Here is a 27,842-nt window from a genome sequence, read left to right on the forward strand (position 1 = left end):
TGTTTAGGATTTTAACAATTTCTTCTTCCTTATATTTGCTCCTTTGACACACTTTGCTTCGTTGCCAGTCTCACCTTCTAAGAAGTCTCCTCAGAAATTATTGATAATTTTTCTGTTTTTGAATCTTAAATACATAGCATATTTTCATCACATGTGTTAAGATATTCTATGTACTGCGCAAGTTCTGCTTTGTCCGGAAATCCAGAGAGAAACATTCATATACCTTTATAATTTAACATATAATCTCTGTGCATTTTTAGATACTTCTCCCAAGCAAATAATTACAAATCGTTAAGATTAAATAGGAATTTAAAAGCTTTAGAAAATAGTAAAGATACCTTAACAAAGAAACCCATATACATGCCTCATATGTATCAGTTTGTCAGAGGAAAGAAAAAATATTAAAGTCAGTTACCAGACTTGAATAACTATATTTACAATTTTTGCAGTCAGCCCCGTATTTTGCATGTTCCTACATTAACCACTAAACTAGAACGCAAACTGAAAAAATTGTCAAATAAATGAAAATTCGAACAATGGATGAAAGTTACGAAACTATAGCAATATATGATAGAAACCAAAAGATAACCCCGAAAACTCTGTGATTCTAACTTTAGTCAATGAAGCGTTACAAAATGTGTAACAAGTTTGGATCTTAAGATTTATTTCAAGTTTTGTACATATAGATTTTCGGCATTACGAGGTTGTACATATAGACTTTCGGCATTATGAGGTTGTACATATAGACTTTCGGCATTATGAGGTTGTACATATAGACTTTCGGCATTACGAGGTTGTACATATAGACCTTCGGCATTACGAGGTTGTATATATAGACCTTCGGCATTACGAGGTTGTACATATATACTTTAGGCATTACGAGGTTGTACATATAGACTTTCGGCATTATGAGGTTGTACATATAGACTTTCGGTATTACGAGGTTGTACATATAGACCTGCGGCATTACGAGGTTGTACATACAGACTTTCGGCATTACGAGGTTGTACATATATACTTTCGGCATTACGAGGTTGTACATATAGACTTTCGGCATTACGGGGTTGTACATATAGACTTTCGGTATTACGAGGTTGTACATATAGACTTTCGGCATTACGAGGTTGTACATATAGACTTTCGGCATTACGAGGTTTAAAAGATAGAATATTTCTTGTAATAAGTATGCTGAATAAGTCTTTGAACTGCTTTCTCAGAGACATGCATAAATTATTACATATAACATTCACATTCAATTCTGTCAGAAAAAATAACACAGTATTAGCACTAGTATTGATGTTATTCATCAAATCAATGTATTTAGTACATCACAAACGGTTTCATTATTTTTACCAATGACAATATTGCACCTGCTCAAGGGCCAAACTCCAACTTTTCGGCGCATGGCAATTCTGTCTGCTGAAGCAGATACAGTGCCAACTGTCCGATGAAGTAGCCCGAAGTCAAGAGAAAGTACATTTCGTCCTAAAATAAATCGAACTCGAGATTTTTATACTAAATGATATAACTGCCAATAGTCACTGTTTGCTCTGAGTATATTTGTGCGTGTGTTATTTCTTTCATTACTCACATCGGTGCAATATCCATACCTTGAATATGGACAAAATAATTTTGTTGTGCTGATTAAAGTTAAAGGGCACGAAACACTAGTCGAAAGCGTAACAATTTAATTACCTTTTTTCTAATTTTCTTGTCTGAGATTGTGTTTTTTTTAGTATGACCGGTGTTTGAAATGATTCATATGCACCCTATTCGTCTTGTAATTTGTAAGTTGATAAAAGTTATCAAAGTCAAAGTGGATTCAGTTGATTCTTGTACTTAATCGGAACTTCGGAAATTCGAATCCTCGAGAGAGCATGCTAACAAGTAAGAACTAAACAAACAAAAAATTTAAAGCTATTAAATTTTTTATTTATGCATGTTGTGTGCATACTTTTCTTTTTCTGATTTTACCATCTGTACAAATACATCTGGTTGCACAGTTTTGTTATTACTGTACAAGCTCCACATGACAATTGCTTCATATCTAGCGTCAGTCCATTCCCGCAACCACTCTTTGTCCCGAACTGTGTATCTACCAAGCTTATCAAAACGTTTCGGTTCTGGGCAACTATAGTGTAACAGTGAAGCAATTTTCTTTCCTGTTCTGGAACCAGTCTGGTGCTTATATGTCTCGAATTCGTGCATCTCCTTGCAAACAAATTCCTCAAATCCGAAAATGAAGGAAGTATGATTTGTCTTAGAAGTTTTACAATCTTTACTTGCTTGCCAGTCTCTCTTTTGGAGTATATCTTGTAAGAAATTGTTTTTAATTTTACTCTTTTTAAATCTTAAATACATAGCATATTTTTCATCATGGCTGTCAAGATATTCAACGTACTGCGCAAGTTCTGCCACGGACCGGAAATCCTGAACTAAGATCGCTGAATGGTTACTAGGAAGAAAATCCTGTTTAAAAAAAAAGAAGTTTAAAAATATTATAGTCATAGCAAGGCTACAAAATAATTTTTGCAGCAGAAGTAAATATGCGCGCATTGTAAGGTTTAAGGACCACCTAAGGAATCACATAAATGTAATGCATCTGCAGGAGTTCAAATTATGACATTCTTGCGCACTTCATGTACCCACTTGATGTATTAACCTTTAAATTATTTTAGATTAGATTGCTTAAATGAAACTGTTACCGGGCTACGCGGCTTTCCGCTCCGCTGCTCCCTTTTCCACTGCTCATTTGTTCCCATGCTAGGCCAGACTCCATTCAGTTTTTGTAATTATACAATTTCAGTAGAAAGATAATGACTTCATATATAAATGCGCCATAATTTTCATATTTTATATTTCTATGAATGAATATAACTTCTAACAATCCTGAAATAAATGATCAATACACAGTATATCATTATGATACAACAGAATATGAGGTATAGAAAGTCATTTTTATATCTCTCATTATGGTTACCTAAAACTGCAATAACAACAATGAAATGGAGAAAGACAAAGCAGAGGCGAGATAGGGCAGCGGAGCAGCAAAACGTGTAAGTGCAGACCCCGATAACGGTGTGTGTGTGTGTGTGTGTGTGTTACTACTTATATCGAAAGTGCTAAATTCCTCCTATCTTCCTCTTATGTTACGCGTTTAGGCTCTAATAAACAGCAACAAAACAAAGAGTGAAAACAACAAGCTTTGAAAAACTTAACAAATAATGTATTTCCTTGGAAAAATACTGAAAAAATGAAAAAATAAGAACTTACGGTTTTAAGGATCAAATCCAAAAATAATCCAAGAATAATCCACGAATTAAATTTTAGTAGTCCTAGTAATGAAATGTTCTAAGGAATTCAAGTTCGAGTTCCGACAAAAAATCCAGAATGGAAGGCGATTACGTATACTGTAGTCAGTATGGTGCTGTAGCGTCTAAAGTTCTTTGTTATTCCACAGACAATACTATTCTGGTGTTTGAATTTCCGAATAAAAGTTAAAGTAATGTTTTTGTCCAAGAATTATGTATGAACACTCAAATATTTCCAGGAAAAAGAATGAATCTTTTAGAATCGACATAATTTGAATAAAAATTAAAATATATCTACAAACTGATCACAACAAAATGGAACACCTTTACGTTCCAGTGTTTGGAAGCGCAAATGATTACAGTCTCTATAGACAAAGGTCATACAGTAACTTGAGATGCAAAACAGATTCCCGGATGAGGGTCAACTCTCCAGAATTTCGAGAACAACGTAGAAGTATTTACGTCTAAAGGCACATATTCCCAGTCAGCCTCGATTCCACTATTATCATTCACACATTAAGAATGGATTTTTTAAAAAAGCTGTTGTTTACTTCATTCTCAATCAGTGTCAGAAACTAGGTCATCAAAAGATACTAAGTTCGGTGTTTATGACTAAACAGTCAGGTCAAACTCATTTCTGGAAAATATCAAGTTCCTAGTAAACAAAATTACATTACTCTGACATGTAATGAAATTTTAAAAAAAATATTTTAAAACTTACAAACAACTAAATTAAATCAAATATACATAACACTTCCTCCACCAGTGGCGTCGCTAGGGGTGTGCGGACCGCACCGGGTGACACCATCTCAGAGGGGTGACACCAAAATGAAAAATTGCAAATTTTACAGAGCACACACTGCTCGGTCTAGTCGGATTTCATAAGCGGATAACCGATCATAGTTAAATACATGACTAGCAGGCACAGCAGTGGCGTCGCTAGGGGGATGCGGGGGGTGCGGACTGCACAGGGTGACACTATCAGAGGGGGTGACACCAAAATGACATTACTAAGGATTCTGTATGGTCTGTTACGGAAGGAGGACCATGGGGGGGGGGGGGTGACACCATGAGCTACCGCACTGGGTGACACCAACCCGAGTGACGCCACTGTCCTCTACTAATGCTGCCCTTTGAACGATGTCGACACGACACTCCAATCTGAGAGATGGTGTACTCCCTTACGAGTGATGAAAATTAAACACCAGCTTTAAGCCATATACCTTTTATTATGATTTTCATTGTAGAGGGCATACTTGTCAAAATTTGTTAAAGAAATTATTTAAACATATTCACAACTACTTGACAAGACACCGAAATTAACCAACTGTACAATCTGTATGACATCACTGGAAAGAGAAAATTCAGTTCCCTACGAAAGTTTTCCAAATACCAGATCCGTTTTATTTTTCAGCCCGTTCTGGCCTAATTCGACAACAAATACAACGTATTGATTGTAAAGGATCTAATCCTCCCGAAAAAAAACGCTCATATTAAAGTGTCAGATAAAAAAAGAAAAACAACTTTTACAACAAGGTGGTTGCAGCTAAAGAAAGTCTTTACGTTATTATTTTCTTTGACGTATGACAATTTAATGAATGAACTTTCTTATGTTAAAAAAAAACAATATAACTTTGAGTAGAAATATGGTTTATTTCAAGAAAATCTATGAATCTATACTGCTTTTTTTAGTAGAACGTAATGAAATATAATGACTTCATATACAAATGCGCCATAATTTTCATATTCTATATTTCTACGAATGAATGTAACTTATAACAATCCTAAAAAATAAATGACTATTCAGGAGGACTGAAACTTACCTGTACTGACGGGGAACCAAACACTATTGGCACAGAGCCAACTCGGAGTGGTCTCCAGAGTTTTTCTGTTATGTAGTCCTCACATACGGCGTTTTCAATAGCTATGGAAAATTTGTATCTGCCAACAAACTTCAGGAATTCGTCAGATTCCATTGCCACCATGGATCCTCTGAACCTAAGACTGCAAAAGGAACAACATTCTTTAGTGTATACAACTTTCAAGACAGAAACTTCTACCGCTAAGTAGATACGTTACATAATAGATGAGGGTATATTATTGGCGATTCGTGATACTGGGGCAATATAGCGAACGTGATCAATATAAATAATCAAGGTTTCTTATTCACAGACATTTAACCCATTATTCTTACCGATTTTCTCCATGATGGGACAAAATTATGAGAAAGCTGAAGAAAAAAAAAATAGTGAATATTGATCTTCTTTATTTAATACAATTTGCGATATTCTTTCACTTTTGCCTCAATAAAAAGTTTACATACTGAACAAAGAAGTCTTATAAGCGCCCTGTAAGCACCAATAATAGTGTCGTGATCATTGTAGTGATGTATCAATAATAAAATTAATGTCATACAATATAGATATTTATACAGGTATCCATATTCTTTGTTTAAAACAGCATGAATGCATTTCATAAAACTCTTAGGAGAAGAAGTTTCGAAAAATAAGCGTCAGATCAGTTCCATATAAATTCGGGATCAACAAAACAAAAAAAAGAAGTCTCTCTGTGAAAACCACATGCTGATATGACTATTCATTCAGTCAGGCGAATTAGTGATCGTACGATTTTCAAGCTTGTCGCTGTGGCAGCTATATTTTGCATCATTTTCATTTATCGTAGAAGCCTTCTAGTAAAAACACAATGTCAATATGACTTTCCATTTAGGAATAGTGATAAAAGATTTTCAAGATGAACACCACTGTGGCGGCCATATAGAACCTTAGATCGACACCATTTTCAGTTAGGACCAACAAGAAAAAAGGAAATCCGGACCATACCCCTGAAAAATAATCGGTCATTACCTTATAGTTGATGAATTTAATATCTGTATCTTAATTCTTGCATTAGGTGTAAACGAAATACTGTAACTAAAGTGTTGTGATTAAGTATACTCTATAGCTCACATCCTGTGAAAGGCATTTTGCTGACATTAGAGAGCTTGTTGATAAAAATAGGAAGCGTTGACAATGAAGCCTACAGTTTACTAGCCACTCTGTTAACATAATAGGCAGGGACATTTTGAGTAGGACGTCAGCACCCGAGCAAGATATTTTCCAGCGAGGGCCAGTAAACATGAACCACACTTACTCAACAAACAAGAAATTTTCTAGTGGACAAATTACGAGAAATTCAAACAGAAAACAGCTTCTCTCCTGAAAATCTTAGGACGAGTTACGGTCTATTAAAATAATAAATTTATTTAACACATTAACATACGCTAGTAAACAATTTTTAAATTACGGGTTTTTGTTTTGTTTGTTTTAATCCAAAATGTTTCCAAAAATTCGATTTGATCTGCATATCTTTCACAAATATGCCTTTAGGACACTACACTGGCATAAGCTACACGTGTCAGATATGTCAATAAGCAATTATAAATAAGATTATATTTGTCATATTCAAAATTAAATGTTGACAAATACAATTTTTGGGGGAATTATTTTGTCATAACAGATTAAAAAATCCTCTTAATAAAATTAAATTCGTAACAAGATTAATCTGTAATTGCAGTACATTCCTTTCTGACGGAAACTACTGAAGTACCGGTACAGTGAAAAAGTATCGTGATACACACTACAGGAAAAATAAATCGGGGTACCCGTAATACCACGTACCTCTAGCGAAATCAAGCTTTTCAAAATTGATGCTGTGGCGTCAATAATGAATGTCCGAGAAGGAACATTTTCATTAAGGACGAAATAGATCATGGCATGAATGTATGTGTATGTATCTGTTTGCATTTTGTGTAAAGTTTCATGGCAATCTTCCAAATAGTTTAGGAGTAGTAGTGATAGCGAATTTGTGCCAACGGACGGACAAACGAAACACCATCGCATTAGCAGGTCTGGTCTTTGACCAGTAGAGCTAAAATATAAAAGGGAAATGTTACGAAAAACGTTAGGAATATAAATAAACGTAAATATATATTCCTTTACAATAACGGCATTGATCTTGAAGAGGTTCTTATAAATATAAAAGTTAAAAAGTTAGCATCTTCAGGAAGATAACCCCTTTCAAATAAAGAGAAACAGTTTCTCTTACAAGATAAAAGTCAGCTAGATAGGAAATTAAATGTGAAGTTAAACGTCCAGATATGTTATTGTGTATACTTACTTTTCAGGAAGTTTCTTATTATTAAGGCAGACTCCGTATGAATCAATCCTTATATACTTCTGAAGCATGGCCACAAAGCTGTCCCGATCCGATGGAGTATGACAATCAGAATGCACGTATAGAATAGGAGCCAACCCCTCCATGTTTCGTAGTCGATTCTTTTCCTCCAGAGAAACCATAAATGTTGTTTCCCAGAGCCAATCCGGACACTTCAGCCACTGCGTAGTAATTGGATAGTTGGAGTGACGTTGGAATGTGGAGGTAAAGTTAAACAGTGTTATCGTGTTTTCATGGTTGAGAATGTAGACGTTTTTCGGGGACTCTTCGTGGATAAGGGCCCATAAGTGATTCTTGTGCCGAGGAAGAGGTAAATCATACGGTTCAAAATGGGATCCATAAAAGATAAACACCTATTAATAAGAACACATTAATAAGAACACACATTTTGAAGTTTAATTTAAACAGGTATACAGCAATAACCACTTAATGGCGATGTTTTGTAGTTGTTTTCTGTTGTCTTTATTTTTTTGATGCAAAGCTTTAATATTTCTTTTCTTTAAAGGTCAGCTATGGAGAAAATCTCCAAATTGTTAATTTTTCATTTCATGCTCTGTGTAGAATATTATGTACAAATTAAACTCCGGTTATACGGCAAAATCTACTTCAACCGACCTGACCATTTCAATTAATGAAGAAGACTGTCCAAAATTACTACATGCATTACCTCCCTTGATACAAGCTGGCTTTACTCTCATGACTGACGGCATTGTAAAATAAGGCGCACAACCAATGACGTATAGGTGTAGGACACACGGTATTAATTCAACTCCAATAGTAAACATATGGAAACACCATCATATTCAAAATTCAATAATTTAAAATTTCCGGGTGCTGATGATGAGACCTATAATTCTCCATGCACATCTAACCTTGGTGCAAGCTTATGTGTGGAGAACACCATATGACCCGCGGCATTTTGTTTACATACATGTGCATGAAACACATGTTATTGATTCTGCACCAAATGAATCAGGTGCTACTTTCATTATTGAGTACTCCTGAGTCAAGCCTGTAAGAATGCTAAAATTGCATCAGTAGAAATTTGTCTATATTTTTTTAAAATTACATATAGGATAAGCTCTCAAAAGATATTTTTACTAAAATTTTAATTTTCATTATTAACCAATTATGGACCACCAAACCCGTAAATACTCTATTATTTCTTCACCCATTTCCCCATTTCTAGACTGGTTCACAGTTCTTCCGTATAATTAGTACCGTGTGTCCTGTATTGACTGCACTGCAATTTCATTTAAAATGACGGGATGTGCGAAGTCTACACAAGTTGTTCTCAAAAACACGAAAAGGTCTACTGTTGTCTTTGAAAAATATATTTCTAAGCAAAAGCAAGACACGCAAGCAAATATGGGTCAAATGAATGTACTGTCAAATCGGAAAGTATTATGGAAGAGCTTTTCAATCATGCCCAGCTGCTCATTCTAATTTTCTTCTAAGAATATTACAAGGATCAGATATCATTACAAGTCCTTCTAAATGATAAAAATTGATTTAGACATAACATTCAGGTAATCATCGGGCGAAATGAGAAAGTGGGCGAGATCGAGAACGAGATAAGAATATCGAAAAATAAGTCATCCCCTTTTATAGGTTACATCATGTGAACTTCAGATACATATTTTCATTAGACCTTGTTATGATGGAGAAATAAGAGCAGCAAGCTTCATTTAAAACATGGCGAAATTATAGGTTTTCAGATAAAGGGTTATATTAAATGGGGGGGGGGGGAGGTCCCATACATTTCATTTGAAATAAACACAGTTATTCTCAATAAATTTTACCACAACTATGGATATGATGCTTTTATTTTCTAAATCTAATTTACATAATTTAAAAATAAGAAAATACAACGATATCGCATCTCCGTCTTGGAAAGCACGTGATTTTCCAAGTTCTTTCCAATAATGCTCGTTGTTTTCATTTTTCCTTTCAAAAAATCGATGACAGCTGCAGGCATTCTTTTCAGTTTCTTAATTTCCCACAAGATTACTAGTCATTTCAAAACATACTGCAAACTCCTTTACCTATAATATATACGTTATACTTATGACTAAATAGAGATAAACAGTTTTATCAATATTTGTATTATGTATAATGCACACTTATTACAGATATAGAAAATAAATCAATAAATAAATTAAAAAATATATCTTGATATATTCTTGACAAATGTTAAATAGTTTATCAGAACTCATATATATATATATATATATATATATATATATATATATATATATATATATATATACGACGCAAGATAGAATTATAATAACAACGAATATGAGAGCTTCAGGTATAGAAGATTAAAAAGTAATTTTCAACAGAAGTCTTCGTACTAGATGTGATGATTGTTATGGTTGGGGTGGGGTGCTCCCAATATTTTATTTAAACTATTATAGAAGTCGCACCCAGGCTCGAGTTTGGTTGGAAGTTAAATTAGTGATAGATAGATGTAAAGCTCCGAGCTCTCAGTCAGCAATGCCGACGTTTAGATGTTTAAATATACAAAAAGGATGAAGTCCAATTAATAACAATTTAATAACAATTCAATAATCAAATGATTCAAATTCCCAATTACACTCCTTCCTCTCGACCCTTTAATAGCCTGTTGCATCACTTGATTAGCAGTGTGAGATCGATTTCCACCTGTCCTTGTATTCTATTCATGTAATATTCTTCTCTCCCCTATTTCTCCCATTTTCTTCTTCTCTTCCTCCCCTACTTTCTCCAGATTCCTTCTTCATCCCCTCGACTTCTCTATACTCCTTCTCCTCTTCCTCCACTTTCTCCTCCAGACTCCTTTTCCTCCTCCTTCACCTCCTCTTCACAGACTAGATTCCGTCGACTTCGACTGTTTCAGTTAGTCTCACTTCCGTCTCCAACTCTTGAAGACTCGGGACTCAATCGAACCCGAAGTTTTTTGTCCCCTAAAAGGCTTCCTGTGAAAACACAAGGACGGTACAACATTTTTACTTAGCCCTCTCATCTCACACTACACACAGCCTATCATCAGATAACAGCTATTAAAATTCTTCGGTCACGCATTCATTCTCATCGAGATACCCATACGTTCTTGTATGGTAAAGCAAACGTCATAACACAGCACGGTATCACTTACTTCTTATACACACATCAATAAATTCCGCCACATCAATACATATTCCTAATCCTGTTATACTAAACAATATCACAATAATCCGATGCATTATAACTCATACAAAGTACATAAACATTCAAATATCTGATATATGCATACATCCATACTAAAAATCTTACATACTTCAACCATTTTCCAAATTCTTAATTCGAGCCTGTGTAAATTCTAACATAACGGATTAATAAATGCACTGGTTTACTACGAAGTAACCTAATAGCGAATTACAAAATTAATTCTGACCACAAGCTAACGATCTACACAATTCCGCCTCGCATCTAATAATACTCTACGTAAGACTCAAATACGCATGTAAATGAACAATACAAAGGTAATTCTACATACTAAACGATGCTAGTAATTAAGTATACATACTACAACTAATTACAATTCTGATGCCGTAATATTCTGCAAAATCGAGCAAATAACTTACTGAAATCTTCGAAGCTTTGTGTTTCCTTAGTATCCACCTCTCTAAGTTTTACCGCCAAATTACGAGTGGCTCTCTCGGAGTAACCATATTGCTTGGCAATCATCCCATGCAAATACTAATTTTTCTCTTACAAGTTGGAAGGTATCATTTGCGTCGAATTGTAATCACGCCCTCTGTCCCAGTTGTTTATTGGATAATGCTGTGAACCGATCCGATCAAACTTAGCGGAAAATGTCCCTCTCGCCTCGTTCACCCCGGGGGCTTCCCTCTGATCTCAGGACTAAGCTGTACTACATTGGTGTGATACGGCAAACCGTTGTTAAATGATGCAATCGGTCGCCTCCGCTATTCAAGTTTCCGATCTCTGGCGGGTCACGGTAACATTGCGTAAGAGTTTAACACTAGCCTGTGGCAATCTTTACACAACAAAAATATGACCGCAGTAACATTTCCAAAACAGTAGATTATATTTTATACATGGCTTTATAGCTGGGGCTTAGCAATCATGACATTAGACCTTTAAGACATTAAGGAACGGACTTTTCTCAACTGACGCAATATTTGGAGTAACAGAGAAGTATATCTGAGAAATAATAACGGACAGGATTAAAGCCCTATAATTTAATGTTTGGTCTCAAATGCATCACACTGTGTTAACATTAAGAAAATCATTTTACAGTCAAACTATAACGAATAGCAGTGATGGAATAATAACCAACTACTATTAATACTGATTTAGCTGGTATTGTTCTTGCATTGTCACCACCACCATCACCATCACCATCATCAACAGAATACTGAAGACACCAGAATTTAGTACTATGACACGCGAAGATATGTGCCAGTTCTCGCTTTCCGATAAAGAACGTGAATAATAAGAATCTTGACGTCATACCTTCGTGTCCGGGTTGTTTCTCAGGGTTCTATTGTTGGTCACGCGGCATTGAACACTACCAAATGTTTTCACATCGTCCACAATATTGCTGTAGAATAAAAGTAATTTATTGGCCGAAATTGAATTTTATGACGTGTAAAATGCACGATTTGATTACAAAATTTAAATTCAGATTCTTGAATATGAATGTTCTACTAGTATTTACAAGCTTTCGAAGCGAACATTTTGAGTTCGTGAGAGAGACAAACACATAGAAACATATATAGATAGATAAATAACTTAAATTAATACACAAAAATGATGACAGTGTATCGTGAATGACAAAGCAAATGTAACAAAATAACAAAGATTAAATTTGCTACATAAAAGTTTATCGATTGTTACGAGTGCGGAAATGTCTTTGTGGCTATTGTACCTGTATATTGAACTCCACCAAAGAAGAATAGGTGTTCCCTTACTGTTGACATTCAGTGTTAAATTTCGCTCCTGGTATCGACTGATCTCAGTGTCGGAAAGTTTCGGCACAGGAAACACAACTGTGGCAGAAAAATACAACTGTTCATCGTAACTTTTTTCCCTGTCTCGTTTTGCTTAAGTATTTGTAGACAGTGGATCATAACGTTTTTTTAATTTTTTATTTTATAAAGTGAAGAAAAAAAAACGAGCAAGATAAGACAAGAATAATTAATAGAATGAAAAAGGCACTTTCAAGGGAACGCCGCGGGTCATCCTAGATCGTGGTTTCCTCGGTTGTCTCACGTATCCTCAATTTAAAGACCATCCTACACCAGCATCAAAGCTAGTGTGAAAAGTGTATTGAAACAGATGGACGCACTTTAAGGAACTAGTCGATACAATGATACTATTAGAAATCAGAAAAGTTTATTTTACGTTTTTCTTGGTAAAATTTCAGAATACAAGTATTTGTATGCTTTTGACTTCTGCGTTGCTGCTTGACTCGCAAATCTGCTAAACCTACCAACAAGAAATATTTCTAGGTGTTAATTTAACATACCAACGCAACATAGATACAGAATAAAATATTTAAACCTCTCCTCTGTAATCTTACGGTCTAAATCTTTATATATGTTGATCAAATATAGTCATTTCTGTATTAACAGGAATAAATAAGATTCCCTCTATGGGTCTATGGGACTGACGCTCTATTGAACGAAGAGAATTTCCAAGAATTCAAGATAAGACCATTTCTTGATTTTAACTGCCAAGTGTTGAAACCATCTCTGACATTCTTCAGCAATAACAAGTTTTTAAAATTAGCTGTCGTGGTACACAAAGATATGTCAGCTTGGAACCATTTTATATGACGCGCCGTAGCGGACAAAAGCTGGTCCAATGAGAAAGTTGCAGTTGAAATTTCGATGTAACTTGTCGAGAAATACAATTTCACGTGTTTGATCAAATTGCATGTCCTTAAAGTTCCATTTTCTAGATCGAGATTATTGATTTTATATGTTGAATTATACAGTGTGGTTTAAAGTTATATTTCCTATATCGACGTGTTACAGTTTATAATTTGAATTACACAGCGGTGGTTGAAATTTCATTATCATATGTCGAGAATCCTGAATTCACACATTGTATGCAACTGTTTGTGATGAAAGTTCCAATCCACATGGCGAGTATTTAGATAGATTTCATTTGTTGAATTTCACAGCAACGAGAAGCAGCCTCCTTGTTCAAAAAATAACGCGGTCCGTTCACGAGAGCGACCTCTAGAGAAGAAATTTATAGTAATTCTCGACCTGTGAATGGTAACTTTGAAACTGTATATGCAAGAAGTGTAATGGCGCCTCATAATTGAAAACAGGATTGATATATCGTATTACTCGATATTATTTTGAATTTGTTAAAATGGACATTGTGTAATGTTACTTTTAACACCAACACATCATTTCACCACATAAAAATAAGAATTTTGACAAGCATAATAAAATGACCAATCACCGCTGTGTAATTCAACAGGTACAATCTAAAAACTCAACATACGAAATGGAACGTTCAGCACAATCAACGTGATTCAACATGAAACTCTCAACATATGACAAATATTTCAACAACCGCCGTGTAATTCAGAAGGTACAATTTAAAAACTCGACTTTGGACATCGAATGTTCAACCTGCGCTGTGTAATTCGACAGATTAAATCTAAATACTCAACATATGAAATGGAACTTTCAACGTAAACTCTTTGAACCAATTCGTAAATTAGAAATTCTAGACATATGACATTGAAATTTCAACCACCGGCGTATGATTCAAACGAAACAATCTAAAACCTCGACATAGAAAATATACATTTCAACCACTACTGTGTAATTCAACAGATACACTCTAAAAATCTCGACCTAGAAAATGGAACTTTAAGGACAAGGATTTGTGACACAAAACGTGAAATTGGAGTTCCGGACATATGACATTAAAATTTCAACGGCAAGGTTCTGATTGGACCAGTTTTTGTCAGCTTAAGGCGCCTCATAATTTTCATTTAAGACTATGTGGACATCATTAGAAGTGTTTTGGTGAAATCCCCTTGTCATAATGATCATCCATTCAGGGGGAGTAGTACATTCACGACTGCAATTTTTTTTTATATAAAGACAATCGTAGTGGAAGCTATACTGCATGTATGACTTGCACCATTGCACCAACAAAGTGTCATATAAAGGATATGGGTGAAAACCTCATGTTGATTATATGTTGTTTAGGGGGAGTAACAATAACACACTCGTGCTAAAGAGTCGACGGACGCAGGACGACAGAACAACTCTTCTTTTGTACGATGGACGACAGAGGACGGACAATAGGCCATCCCAAAATCTCTTTTGGTATATGATCAGAAGAGCTAAACACATGAGTCCCTCGATGGGAATGACGTTCTAATGGCTAAAAATGATACCCAGGAATTCAAGATAAGACCATTTCTTCCTTTTAACTGTAGAGTATTGAAACCATTTTTGAATATTTCTTCAGCGATATCAAGATTTGCAAGTTAGCTGCTCTTGCTGACATACTGGATGTCAACTTGGTACCATTTTTATTTAGAACGAACAAGGCATCATAAAAGGTCTTCTGGATGAAACCCCTTGTTGATACAACCTTCCTTTTGGAGGATCAACGATAACAAGATTTTCAAAATATGTGCTATGGTGGTTATATTCGATATCACATGGTACCATTTCTGTTTAGTACCAACTAGACACCACGATATCATAAGTCTTTTAATGACGGCACAATATCGACATGATCAGCTTTTTGACGAAGTAGTGATAACAAGATTGGCTATTGTGGCAGTCAAACTAGAAGTCGGACAGGCAGCATTTTCATTTGGAACCAACTTAACACTCAAACAAAGTATTTCAGTAAAAATCTACAGCCCCAATGACTTTTTATTCTGGGGAAAATTGATAACAAAATTTTCAAGATGGCAACAGTGGCAAGAATATTGAATGCCTGAATGGCAACGTCACGAACAACTGGACATCATAATAAGTTGTTGAGAAAAAAACCCATGCTGAAACGACCATTCATTCAGGAAGACTTGTGATAACAATGTTGTGGCCATATGGGATATCAGATCGACATCATTTCATTTCGAACCAACTATACATCATTAGAAGTCCTCTTTTAACAACCTCATGGCAATGCTACTTTTCATTCAGGAGGATTGGCAAATGACAACATTTGTAAGAAGGCCACTGTGGCAGCCATACTGAACATCAAATAGGTACCATTTTAACTTAGAACCAACTAGTCATCGTAAGAAATTTGTGTTGGAAACCTCATGTTAATATGACTTTCCTTTCTGGAGGAGTAGTGACAACAAGAACTTTTTAGATGGCCAATGTGACGGCCATTTTGGATATCAGATCGACACAATTCTCATCTACGATCAACTAAACATCATGAGAAACCTTTAAGTGAAAACTCCATGATGATATGAATATTCATTCCGGTGGAATAGCGAGAACAAACTTTTAATGATGGCCACTGTGGCGGATATATTGGATGTCTGAGAGGCGCAATTTTCATTTATAACCAACTAGACGATGGGATGAATATGGGTAAAGCTTCAAGGCAATCATCTAAGTTCAAGAGGAGTTGAGAAAACAAACTTGTGCCAACAGAAGGATAGAAGAAGGACGATGGACCATCTCATAAGCTCTTCTGGTCACTGACCAGCTACAATTACACTTCCCTTACATTTGGAAAGGAATATCGCCAGACAAATTAGCAGGGAAATGGTCAGGACGAAGACCTTGAAGATGAATCTGAAAATAAGAGAAGACTTGTTAATTTTACTGGGAGTAGTAATTAGTACGGTAGGGAAGAACGTGATATGTCCATTCATTCCACATTCATCTATCTTTTTATTTGTCTGTGATTTATGTCCGGCTGTCATTCTGTTTCGTTGCTGGACGTTTTATCCATCTGTCCAATAGTAGTAACTATAGGAACGGTGGTCAATTAGCACAGGTAAATATACATAGCCTAATTTATCCAGCATACCAGCCCTAGTCAATGATGGTCTGCAGATATATATAATGGCTATATGGTGCCTATTAAAAATAACATTAAAAAATGCCAAAATAACATATTTGCACATAACAATCCTCGGAGTGATAAACTGATCCAAATAAAAGTAAACATGAAGTACTACAAGATTAAAAGTAAAGATCTTAAAACAATGTAAAATGTAAATACAATAAAAGATCAAAATTAATAATGTAAAATTGTTAAAACGTATGGCCAAAATTGTATATGCAAACCATATTCCTTCACAAAGTCCAATATTTTCTTCAACTTGTATAATATTCCCTGAACAATTCTGTCGCACAGGGTGAGAGTCGGTACGCTTTACAAGATTGTATCCATGTCCACTGTTATTTGTAATTTGTTAACGGTACATTTAATACATTATTGGTTCTATCATACCGTAAAAATTATAGTCAAGTGCCTTTCCCAAGGACTGTTGGATTACAAGTTTATCGACTGAAATACTGTTCCCATGCTATATTGTTGACACTGGCAGGTTATGCATTTTGATCAAAGTTCACCCTTAAGGAGGTGGACACAAGTCACTACTCTGTGATGGAGATAAGCCAGTCATTTTACTCTATAAGTATTTTCATAAGAGTTATACGCCTTGTTGTAATATAGACTCAACCCTGTGATGAAAATGAGTCTCGCGTAGAAATAAAACGCATAAATCAACTGCCAATAGTGTGAGGAACATGAATCGTCAGGACGTATATCTGATGATGATCATATGTGTAGAACGTGTACGAAGTTTCACAGCAATCTACAATAAACTAACAGAGTAGCTGCATTCACAAAATTATGTCATACATTGCATCCAGCGGTAAGTAAAACGATGGTAACTCCTACGAAAACTACGAGAGCAAATAGTTCTCAAAAAGGGCAATAACCTTGAAAAAAATTGATTAGCTAGGCTACTGAGATTGTATGCAGGGCAGAAGGATAGACGGACACGAGAATTAAGAGGCGTGAATGTAATAAGTCATTGCTGACCTGCAAAAAGAAATGTCAGTTAAAATTATAAATATATATGTTGCAAAATTATAATTTTACAACTGCCTTTCTCGCTCACACACATTTTCAAAACAAATAGATACACCTACATGTAAATGCTGCATCACTGTCGAGCACAAAGAATGATACACACATACATACATACATACATACATACAACCGCTCCGGTGGCCTAGTGGTTAGAGCGTCCGCCTCGGATGCGGGAGGTCGTGGTTTCGATCCCCGGCCGAGTCATGCCAAAGACTTAAAAAAATGGTACTAACAGCTGCCTCGCTTGGTGTTCAGCATTAAGAGGTTAGTGTTAGGACTGGTCGGCTTGGTGTCAGGATAATGTGACTGGGTGGGACATCATGCTACATGTCTGCGGCATGATGCCCCAGTGCTAGACATCACTATAAGCTGCAACACTGCAGACATCGTAGCGATATGACTGAAAAATTGTTAAAGCTATGTTAAAAATCCAAATTACATACATACATACATACATACATACATACATACATACATATACATGTAGACAAAAATACATACGTACGTACATACAAACAGACAGACAAGGAGGCAGAAAGACAGATTGCCAAGTAATTAAGCAGAACGAAGAATGTGTCGTATTATTTCGGTGAATAAATAATAAGAGAGTAATCGATTTCTCAACAAGCGGAATTGTCTGGCCCAGTAAAGTATATCAATAACTTAATCTGATGTACGCACCCATGCAACCGTTGTTTGATTGTTTTGATATTGACTGAAATTTGAGTTCCATTTTTACTTTACCCAGGCAACAGCACGTTCGCTTTAAATAAATCCTCTTATGACCTCAGAAAATGCGTATTGGATACCTAGATGGCTCATGTATATAATGTCGATACGGAAATCAGGTTTGTGAGATTTACGCGTACAGAAAGAAATTAGTCCAATATTAGGGACGCCATGGAAAGACAACTCCTTTAGGATATATACTCCACTGGTTCAAGAAATCTGAAACAGTCAATAAACTCGGGTATATGATCACTTTTACAATATCAGGTTAGCAGGTTTAATAACACATTATACCACTTCTTAAATGTGATTGCAAGGTAATTGGGTAACATACTGCACGGTAAAATGGTATTAAATATAATGCAATGTAAATAGGGTATGAAATATACTGCAATGTAATATGGTATGAAATATACTGCAAGGTATTAGGGTATGAAATATACTGCAAGGTAATAGGGTATGAACTATACTGCAAGGTAATAGAGTATGGAATACACTGCAAGGTAATGGGGTATGGAATACACTGCAAAATAGGTTATGAAATATACTCCATGGTAACATGGTATGAAATATACTGCAAGGTAATAAGGTATACAATGTACTGCAAGGTAATATGGTATGAAATACACCGCAAGGTAAAAGAGTATCAACTATGCTACAAGGTAATAGGGTATGAAATATACTGCAAGGTAATAGGGTATGAAATACATCGCACGCAAGGTAATAGGGTATGAAATATACTGCAATGTAATAGGGTATGAAATATACTGCAAGATAATAGAGCATCAATTATACTACAAGGTAATAGTGTATGAAATCTACTGCAACAAAATTGGGTATGAAATATACTGCAACATACGTTGCGGTTCCATGACAATGAACTGATGTTGAGTCTTGATGAGAATGTTTTGCATCGGACTTGAGCTAAGATTTTAGCCTCATATTTATTACGTACGTAATTCAAACTTTTCAAGCATTTATTTGCATTCTTTGTCTTTTGAGAGGGTTATCATTGTTCATTTTATAAATTTCCAACTGATTTCCATTTTGTATCACAATTTTTTTTTAATCACACGATAAAACCATTTAAACAGGTCTTAACTATTTTAGTATAAAAGTACTGGTATTTTGCACACATTTTATAGCAATCGGACATAACATTAACCAGTCTATGTTATTAATACAGTGTAATACATCCACAGCTCAAAACGTCTGTCAGCGTAGTCCTCTTCCCATTTAGACTCCTGTCTGACAACATCTCTCCAACACAATGCTGCAAGCTAAACCGAGAACAGGGCAAATAAACATGTTCTGCTATTTGAACACGGAAGAAGGTGTACAGTGGTGTAATACGAGGATCCTTAATCGACTGGAGATGACATATTCTGTTAGACTGGTATGATTTTCCGTTATTCCTTGTCACTGATAAGCGCATTTCTTGATATTCGTATATATCATAGCCAGGCAATAAATATTCTCTGGACTAAATAAAGAACAGCCCCTTTTCCCTCCAAAAATAGCATACTGATAGCACAGACGATTGGTTGACGCCAAAACCTTTTTGTGTTTATAAAATGTATATGATACAGGAATAGTAAACACACACACACATATATATATATATATATATATATATATATATATATATATATAATATATATATATATATATATATATGCGCTGACAAGGAATCATAGACCAAGGTGCCCGTTCGAAACAACATTATCTGTGTTCATTTCAACTGAGCAGTTAAAAAATGTCATGCCTCGAATTCCGAGTAATAGACTGAATTCATTTATGGAAGTATAATGAAACGTGCCTTCATAGATTCGATGCTTATCGGACAATGCTGTTGGAGTAGATAAAGTATGTCTTCTGATTTCGTTTACCTTATAATCTTGAATCAATAACACGTCAATCTGAATGTTTGTGTAACAGTAGCTGTATCATTTCGTATCGAAAAACGTATTATGTACAATCAGTCTGAACGATCCATTATTAAAAGCAGCCTTGGATATCGCTATCTTGTCATCGAAATATTAAGGTTTCTCTAAAATCATTGAAAGCACAAGCTTAAACACTAACGCAGGTGAAATGCGATAGAAGGAAGGAAGGAAGGAAACATACGTTAAAAACGTCATTGTGAGTTATATATTCTTAAATCTATCAGAAATGTGTGCATGAGTGTGTGTGTACACATGAGCGTATAACAGTAATAACCTGTAAATATGCTATTGACATTATTATTGTTATAGGCACTATGCTTTTGAAAATAAAGTAGAACCCTTTACAACAGATTTATATGAACAATTAACATATCTTCGTTAGATGCAAATGTATAGATATACATATATATTTAAGTCACAGTAGAAACATACCTTCGTCCTGTCCACATAGCAGCAATAATACACCGTGCTACACATACGCGGCTAATGAACAAATGTATCGTCCGCATGTGTCTAATTGCGTCTGTTTACTGTAGCATTGTGACATGTTAGCCTAGATACTACTGAAGCCTATTATCCGGGATAGAAAAGGGGGGATCAGGTTTTTTGGCACAAGGAGGCGAGGTTTTGACGGGCTCTGAAAGCCCGCTTCTGACACCAGATTAACGGGCAACGGCAGGTGATAGTTCGCGCCAAAAAGTAGGCACCAGTCTATAACTAATATTCAACGCTTTAAAGTACCCCTCCCCACCAGCACCATAAAAGAACCCAAACGAAACAAACAAAAAAACTTATGTTTCATGACGGAGACAAAATGTTTAGGGCCCATATGTATGTGCAACAAAGATGTAAGGCTTGTTTTGTATTATCTAACTCATTTTTTTATTCATGAGATAAAGTAATTTATTACGAATTGTGCTAGCCAGCTCGCACGCACACACACACACACACACACACACACACACACACACACACTGTTACAACTTCTGCTCTTGGATTACCTCCCCATGTCACATAGACCAAAGTCACCTCCAATGCAACAAGAGTAAAGCCTCACCTAAGTTTCAGAAACAATTTCTTCGTAAAATGCTGCTTTCACTACATAGTACATTGTATCTTCGCTGTCGAATGACAAGAGCGTTATATCTGCATCGCTTCTGAATTGTCGATCAGAGGCTTTGTGATAGATAGTATCGTAGTATGCACTACTTCAAATTTTCTATTTGAAAAAAAAATTCATGCGAATTATTTTCTAGTTAAAATATTAATTTACATGCGAAAGCAATGTGCACTGCCTTGGTCGAAAATATTTCTGTATAGTCTGGAGAACATAAAAATACTATTTCAGTCATATTTTGTTCACATTTCCACGAGGATCTTCAAAATATATTTTTCTCCGAAAATCAGCGAAAACACAACGGTTTTCCACACGTGTAATTAACCTGAATAGCTTAAACCTCAGTTTTTCTACCTAGTTTCTGTATTTGCTTTTAAAGTTTATCTGTACCCATTAAAGATGGCGTGTTTAAACTTTCGAAATATTTGGAGGTGTTCAACATTTTATCTGTCTTCGTAAAGTCTGATTCATTAATGATTAGACAGCAAAAACATGTGCAAATTATGCTGCAACACAAAGGAAATGAGAGAGGAATAATGATAGTGAAACTTATAATGCACATAAATGAAACAAGTATCTCGTGTTTGATATGATAACATAAATTCTCTAACATAATTATTGTATTTTTTAATTACCAAGATCTAAGAATCAATGATTAGTTTTTTGTTGTGAATTAGAACCTTTGGATCCCTTTTTATTTCGATCGATCTTATTAAAAAAATAAACGGATTGATTAATGGGACACTAACACCATATCATCGCATTAAAGATTATTTAGTGCCGAGGGAATTGAAGTAAAGGACAATGCCCCAAAACACACTGATCAACGTTAACGTTGTTTCTAGTGTGGCTACATCCCTTTCGTTTCTCTTTTATTTAGGTATACAGCAAGAAAATCCCAAAATCTTCGTCCATAGTAATATTTGAAACGTTTATCTCATCGACATGTTTAATGTCATCTCTGACCAGGTAAAAAGAAATTGACACAGAACACAAGTAGAAAAATAAAACATTACATGCACTTCCACGCATGAATGAGTACAAATAAATATCTGTTATAGGTTATCTGGCATTTCCAGTTCCTAAATATTAAAAAAATCTCATGATGTAAAAGGTCTTATTTTCTCTAATATATCGTGTTCTTTTCGCTGTACATTTGCACAAGAAACACTTTTTAAAATTAAAATATTTGTTTATCCTACCTCGTAATAAATACATCTTGTCTATGATTTTAAGATGATTAAACACAAAAATCTGGCAAAACAAATTCGATACACATGTTTCTATATGTATTCACACGTCTTTACACTACTACTAACACGTCATGTATAAAACTTGTAGTAAAATATATCAATATTTATATATTTTAAGCTCACCTGTTGACCTGATTTTTGGAAGGAATTTTCCCATAATACTACGCAAACTCCAAGCCTAGTACCATAAAGTTACGCTCTTTGGCCAATAAAATCAATCTGAAATGTGAAACCATATATATCTAGGAGCCGTGGTGGGTCAATGGTTATTATGCCTGATTCGCGATCGATAGGGTGCGGATTCGAATCCATCGGATGAGCTCAGTGTGGCTACTATGGTAAGGCATTTAACTTCAATTGTCTCAACACTAAATAACCTACTTGTGATTAATAAATAACCAAAATGTGCTTACTAAGTAACCTACTTGTGGTTACTACGTAACCTACATGTGATTATTAATAACTTACTTGTGGTTACTAAATAACCTACTTTTGGCTACTAAATAACCTACATGTGATTACTAAATAACCTACTTTTGGTGACTAAATAAGCTACTTTTGGTTAATAAATAACCTACATGTGATTACTAAATAACCTACTTTTGGTGACTAAGTAACCTACTTTTGGTTACTAAATAACCTACTTGTGGTTACTAAATAACCTAGTTGTTGTTACTAAATGACCTAGTTGTGGTTACTAAATAACCTAGTTGTGATTACTAAATAATCTACATGTGATTACGAAATAACTTTCTTGTGGTTACTAAATAACGTACTTATGGTTACTAAATAACCTAGTTGTGGTTGTTAAATAACCTAGTTGGGGTTACTAAAAAACCTACATGTGCTTACTAAATAACATACTTGTGGTTACTAAATGACCTACATGTGATTACTAAATAACATACATGTGATTACGATATAACTTTCTTGTGATTACTAAATAACCTACATGTGATTACTAAATAACAAACTTGTGATTACTAAATAACTTACTTGTGGTTACTGAATAACCTACTTGTGATTACTAAATAACTTCCTTGTTGATACTAAATGACCTACGTGTGATTCGGTGATGTAAAATACCAAACCAATCAAGCAAACAGTTGAATAGAAATCTACAAATATACGCACGTGGCAAGTAGTAGAAAAGATGCCTATTGCATCTCACAGGCAACCTCTGTGTGTGTGATGAACAACTGAGAAAGAGATCCCCAAAAAGTGGAGGCATTTTTATATAGAAATTGTCAATTGTTTACATGATTACATATGCCAATAATATGTAAGTGACATTCATAGTTTATAAATGCGATGGTAGTCCTTATAAGGCTTCAAAATAAATTAACTATAACGCATCGTTCAGTATCTTTTAGGAGAGGAGTCACTAAATTGAAAATAAAAATTAAACGTGTTACAACGGACAGGAAGAATCTCAGTTCAAAACCAGACGACGCAACCTTTTCTTCTGTGTGTATATTAAATTGGTATTATTTTTTCTCTTCTAATCGAATACAGATCTGAACTCCCTTGGACATTCAGTTTTTACCTACCTTAATTGTAACAGCAACAACAATAATAGAACTGCAAGTAGTCAACACTGTTCTGAGAAATCGCCTTTTTAATGATATTGCAAGTATATATGATTACTTTAAATGGTTTGTGGGTTACATTTTACATGATCTACTGCAAATATATAGGGATATATTTTCGAAGTTCACAAAAACATACGTGTATAGGTCAGGTTTTAACAAAGATGTTGATTGTTAGGTTCTTTCCGTTTAAAATATCCTTCTCGCCATTTCTCAGTTACATGTCTACAGTTTTAACCAAAAGGGCGATTATATTATTTAAATATCACAAGGTAAATACCTTTTCTTAGTTTAAAAATAAAACAACTCAAAATACCATTACAAGCTGGAGAAAACGACACTGATGGTAACGATTAAATTCAAAGGAAACAGGAAAAAGGTCAAATTAAAAATGTCTCTTTTTCCTATTCAAGTAGAAAACATCAGTTTAGGTTTTCTACCTATAATTTTATAAATACAATACGTTATATTTCAAATAATCTACAATGAGATGGTTGCTCGAAGTTCTGCGCTGAGAAGAATTTTGTCTGATTTGCGTAGGAACTTACATATTGTCTAAATTTGTTTGATATTTTTTTTGGGGGGTAATTCAAATCTGTCTTTAGAAATAAAAATAGAACCATGTGTATACTGAAATATTATGAATGGAAAAATCCTCGTTGAAACAGCCGGTGCTACCTTTTTCTGTGGTGTATAGACTATCTTGTGTCTAATCGAATTCAAATCTGAACTTTGTGTGTGCCCGTGACCATTAATCATTTGGTTAGCAACAAAGAAAGAATGCCATAGAGGAGAAGAAACACGTGTTTAAACAGACAGCCTGGAAGAGTTTTGTCTATTCATCTCGAAAGATTGGAAGTACAGGGAGGCATCTTACACATCTGTCAAAACAGAATAGACAAAATATATCTAATATAAGCTCCGTGATTCTCTATGCATCTGCGCTCTGAAAGAGGCTCCAAATGGGCTCTGGAAAAGATATTTGTTATGCGCTCCTCATTGTAGAATACGTATAGTCATGTGCGTTTGTTTGTTTGCTTGTGTGTATGCATTTGTGCGTGTGTGAGTAAAAAAATACAACTATCTGACGGCTAATTTTCACTTCAGTGAAGTATACTTTTATGCCATGACTTCACAAATAGCGTAACAAACTGTACAAGTCGAGTCTTATTCCGAATATATGTTAATTGGTATTTACATGTTCTTTTTGAATTCGAAGATACACAAATTGGTTGTGTGCTTACATGCATACATACGTACGTGCGTACGTACGTACATACATACATAATTCTCCAAATTTGATACGTAGAGCCTACTCGCGATTACATTTAACCAGGCAATGCTCTGTTTTGTATCTTTTTGATGATAAAACGTCTTTAACTGTGGTAACCTGACACCAATTATCTAGGCCCTCAGTATAGTTGAACTAATTTTATAAATAGTTATGCATAGGTAAGGGGATTTCTTTCCTTATAACGCTAATTGTCAGCCACTTATCTAACTTATTACTTTATCACGGAATAGGCGTGTTATCTTAAAATTTGAAACTACATATTAGTGTACACCTGAAAGATAATTTCAAAATTAATTCGCTCGATGTATACTGAGACGCACAAATAAATCAACGGTTGAAGAGGGTGTCAACGCAGGTCAAAGAGATTAGTTAGGAATCTGTGTTCTTTCTTGATAATACTTGAATGTTTTTGTAGCATATATAATTTGAGCATGAGTAAGGCCAAATAAGCTTATGGCGTGTTTCTTTACAACTGTGGAGCGTCGTTCATTGTTCGTCCGGGGGTCGTCCTATAACAATTGGTATGGTTTCAAACACCGCTAGACTAATTTCAAACAAACTTAGCAATCCGATTCCTGTGATAAAAGACTTTCAAATTTGTAAACAATGCTGATCTGACTCCGAAACCGCAAACGAAATTTTATCAAATGTGGCACCAAGCATTCTGGCATGAAAAACGTTCAAACACTAACAACGATGATGAAATCTGGGACCAGATACGGCCAACGTTTGTAACAATAGATACAATTTCAAATGACTTCCTCGAAACCGCTGTGCATAGTCTAACAAAATTTTACAGAGAGTATTCTGATATTAAATTCTTTTAGATTTACAAATGATGCCGATTTCCATTAAAAATATGGCCTCCGTTATAAAAATAGATCTAACTTTACGTGACTTATCTTGTAAAATCACTATACAGAATTTGACAAAATTTTCCAGAAAGCAGTCTGAAATGGATTCTGTCAAATTTGTACAAATTATGCTGATCATCCTTCAGATATGATTGCTGTTACTAACATAAGAAAAATATTTCTAAAAATAATTGAACAAAACTTGAACAAATGTGACGGAATGCATCTTGGCGTAAACGACTTGTTGTTTTGTACAAAACGATGTATCGCTTTCAAAACTGACGCTATTGCTAATAAACATTTCTTTAAATTAGTTTTTATCAAAACCAGGAATTTGATTAAATTGGACGGAAAACATTCTTGCACAAAGACCTTGCATTTTTTGTTCTTGTTGTAAATATAAAAAATACGAATTTACGTTACTAATCTTCAAACAACTTCTTCTAAACAAAATACGTATTAAATACTTTGGCAAATTTGACCCAAAAAACCCTACCCTGGCATAAAGAGTTTTAAGTCTTTGTAAACAGTGGCAATCCACCTTCAAATATGGCTTCTGTTACTAAAAATAGAAACGCTTTTCCAAATACTTCACAATTATTGAACAGAATTTGACTGAATTTGATAGAAAGCATTGGGCACCAAGGCTTTTCAGTCTGTATAAATGATGCCAAGCCGGTATCAAATATGACTGTCGCAACTAAAATAGAAAAACTCTAAAGTAACTTACGTGAAGCAATTTAAAAATTCGGAATATTTTATTATAACTTTTTTTGCTTCTTAGAGTCTGTCAATAAAATCAATGCCGATAGATAGGCAAATTACCTTCTATAAATTATGTATAGCTGCACGTGCAGCACGCTGGACACTTGCATATATATATCTGAGGTAAATGACAGTGACGTAAATATATGAGAGAAGGAGAAACAATTCTGCTACTGAACAAAGAGCAGACTGTAAATTCCTAGCGCTCTTAGAGTACACTCTGAGTGATATCAATTGGTTAAAGCTTACGGATGTAATTTCTGTCGCATGGTTTCATCGTTTTGAAGATGGTTCCAAATCCATTGGAGGTAGCCAACGTTCTAGAAGACCTCTTCTTGTGAATTGTAAGCGGAATGTGGCTGCTGTGAGGAAAGCAATAGATGAAGCTACCCGAAATACATTGGAAAATATTTATATTATCATATTCGTTGGGTGTTTGTTGTATACAGAGGATTGATTTGAATCTCAGAAACGTTTGTGCATGATTAGTTCCGCATCAGTTTACGACTGATAAAAAATGTAGACTCGGATTGAAATAAATTTCTCGCCAAATATTATAGGAAAAAATATAGACGTTTCAACGAGATTGTCACAGAAAAAGCAATAAAGTTTGCATCGGGGAAAACAATCAGAGGCCACCAAATTCG

General features: G+C 34.9%; 1 protein-coding gene across 1 annotated transcript; it reads right to left on the reverse strand.

The window, feature by feature from the left end:
* Positions 1 to 1,910: 1,910 nt before the first annotated feature.
* On the reverse strand, positions 1,911 to 20,911 carry LOC149802682 (GDP-fucose protein O-fucosyltransferase 3-like). The gene is made up of 7 exons (XM_089952062.1): positions 20,756 to 20,911; positions 16,269 to 16,336; positions 12,463 to 12,583; positions 12,048 to 12,135; positions 7,488 to 7,897; positions 5,135 to 5,315; positions 1,911 to 2,469 (listed from the first exon to the last, which is right to left on the reverse strand). Exons 1-7 carry the CDS (start codon positions 20,830 to 20,832, stop codon positions 1,930 to 1,932), a joined length of 1,485 nt encoding a protein of 494 aa, XP_089808188.1. The 5' UTR covers positions 20,833 to 20,911; the 3' UTR covers positions 1,911 to 1,929.
* Positions 20,912 to 27,842: the final 6,931 nt, after the last annotated feature.

This window comes from Sinohyriopsis cumingii, chromosome 3 (genome assembly GCF_028554795.1).
Source record: "Sinohyriopsis cumingii isolate HCF-2022 chromosome 3, ASM2855479v2, whole genome shotgun sequence".
NCBI lineage: Eukaryota > Metazoa > Mollusca > Bivalvia > Unionida > Unionidae > Sinohyriopsis > Sinohyriopsis cumingii.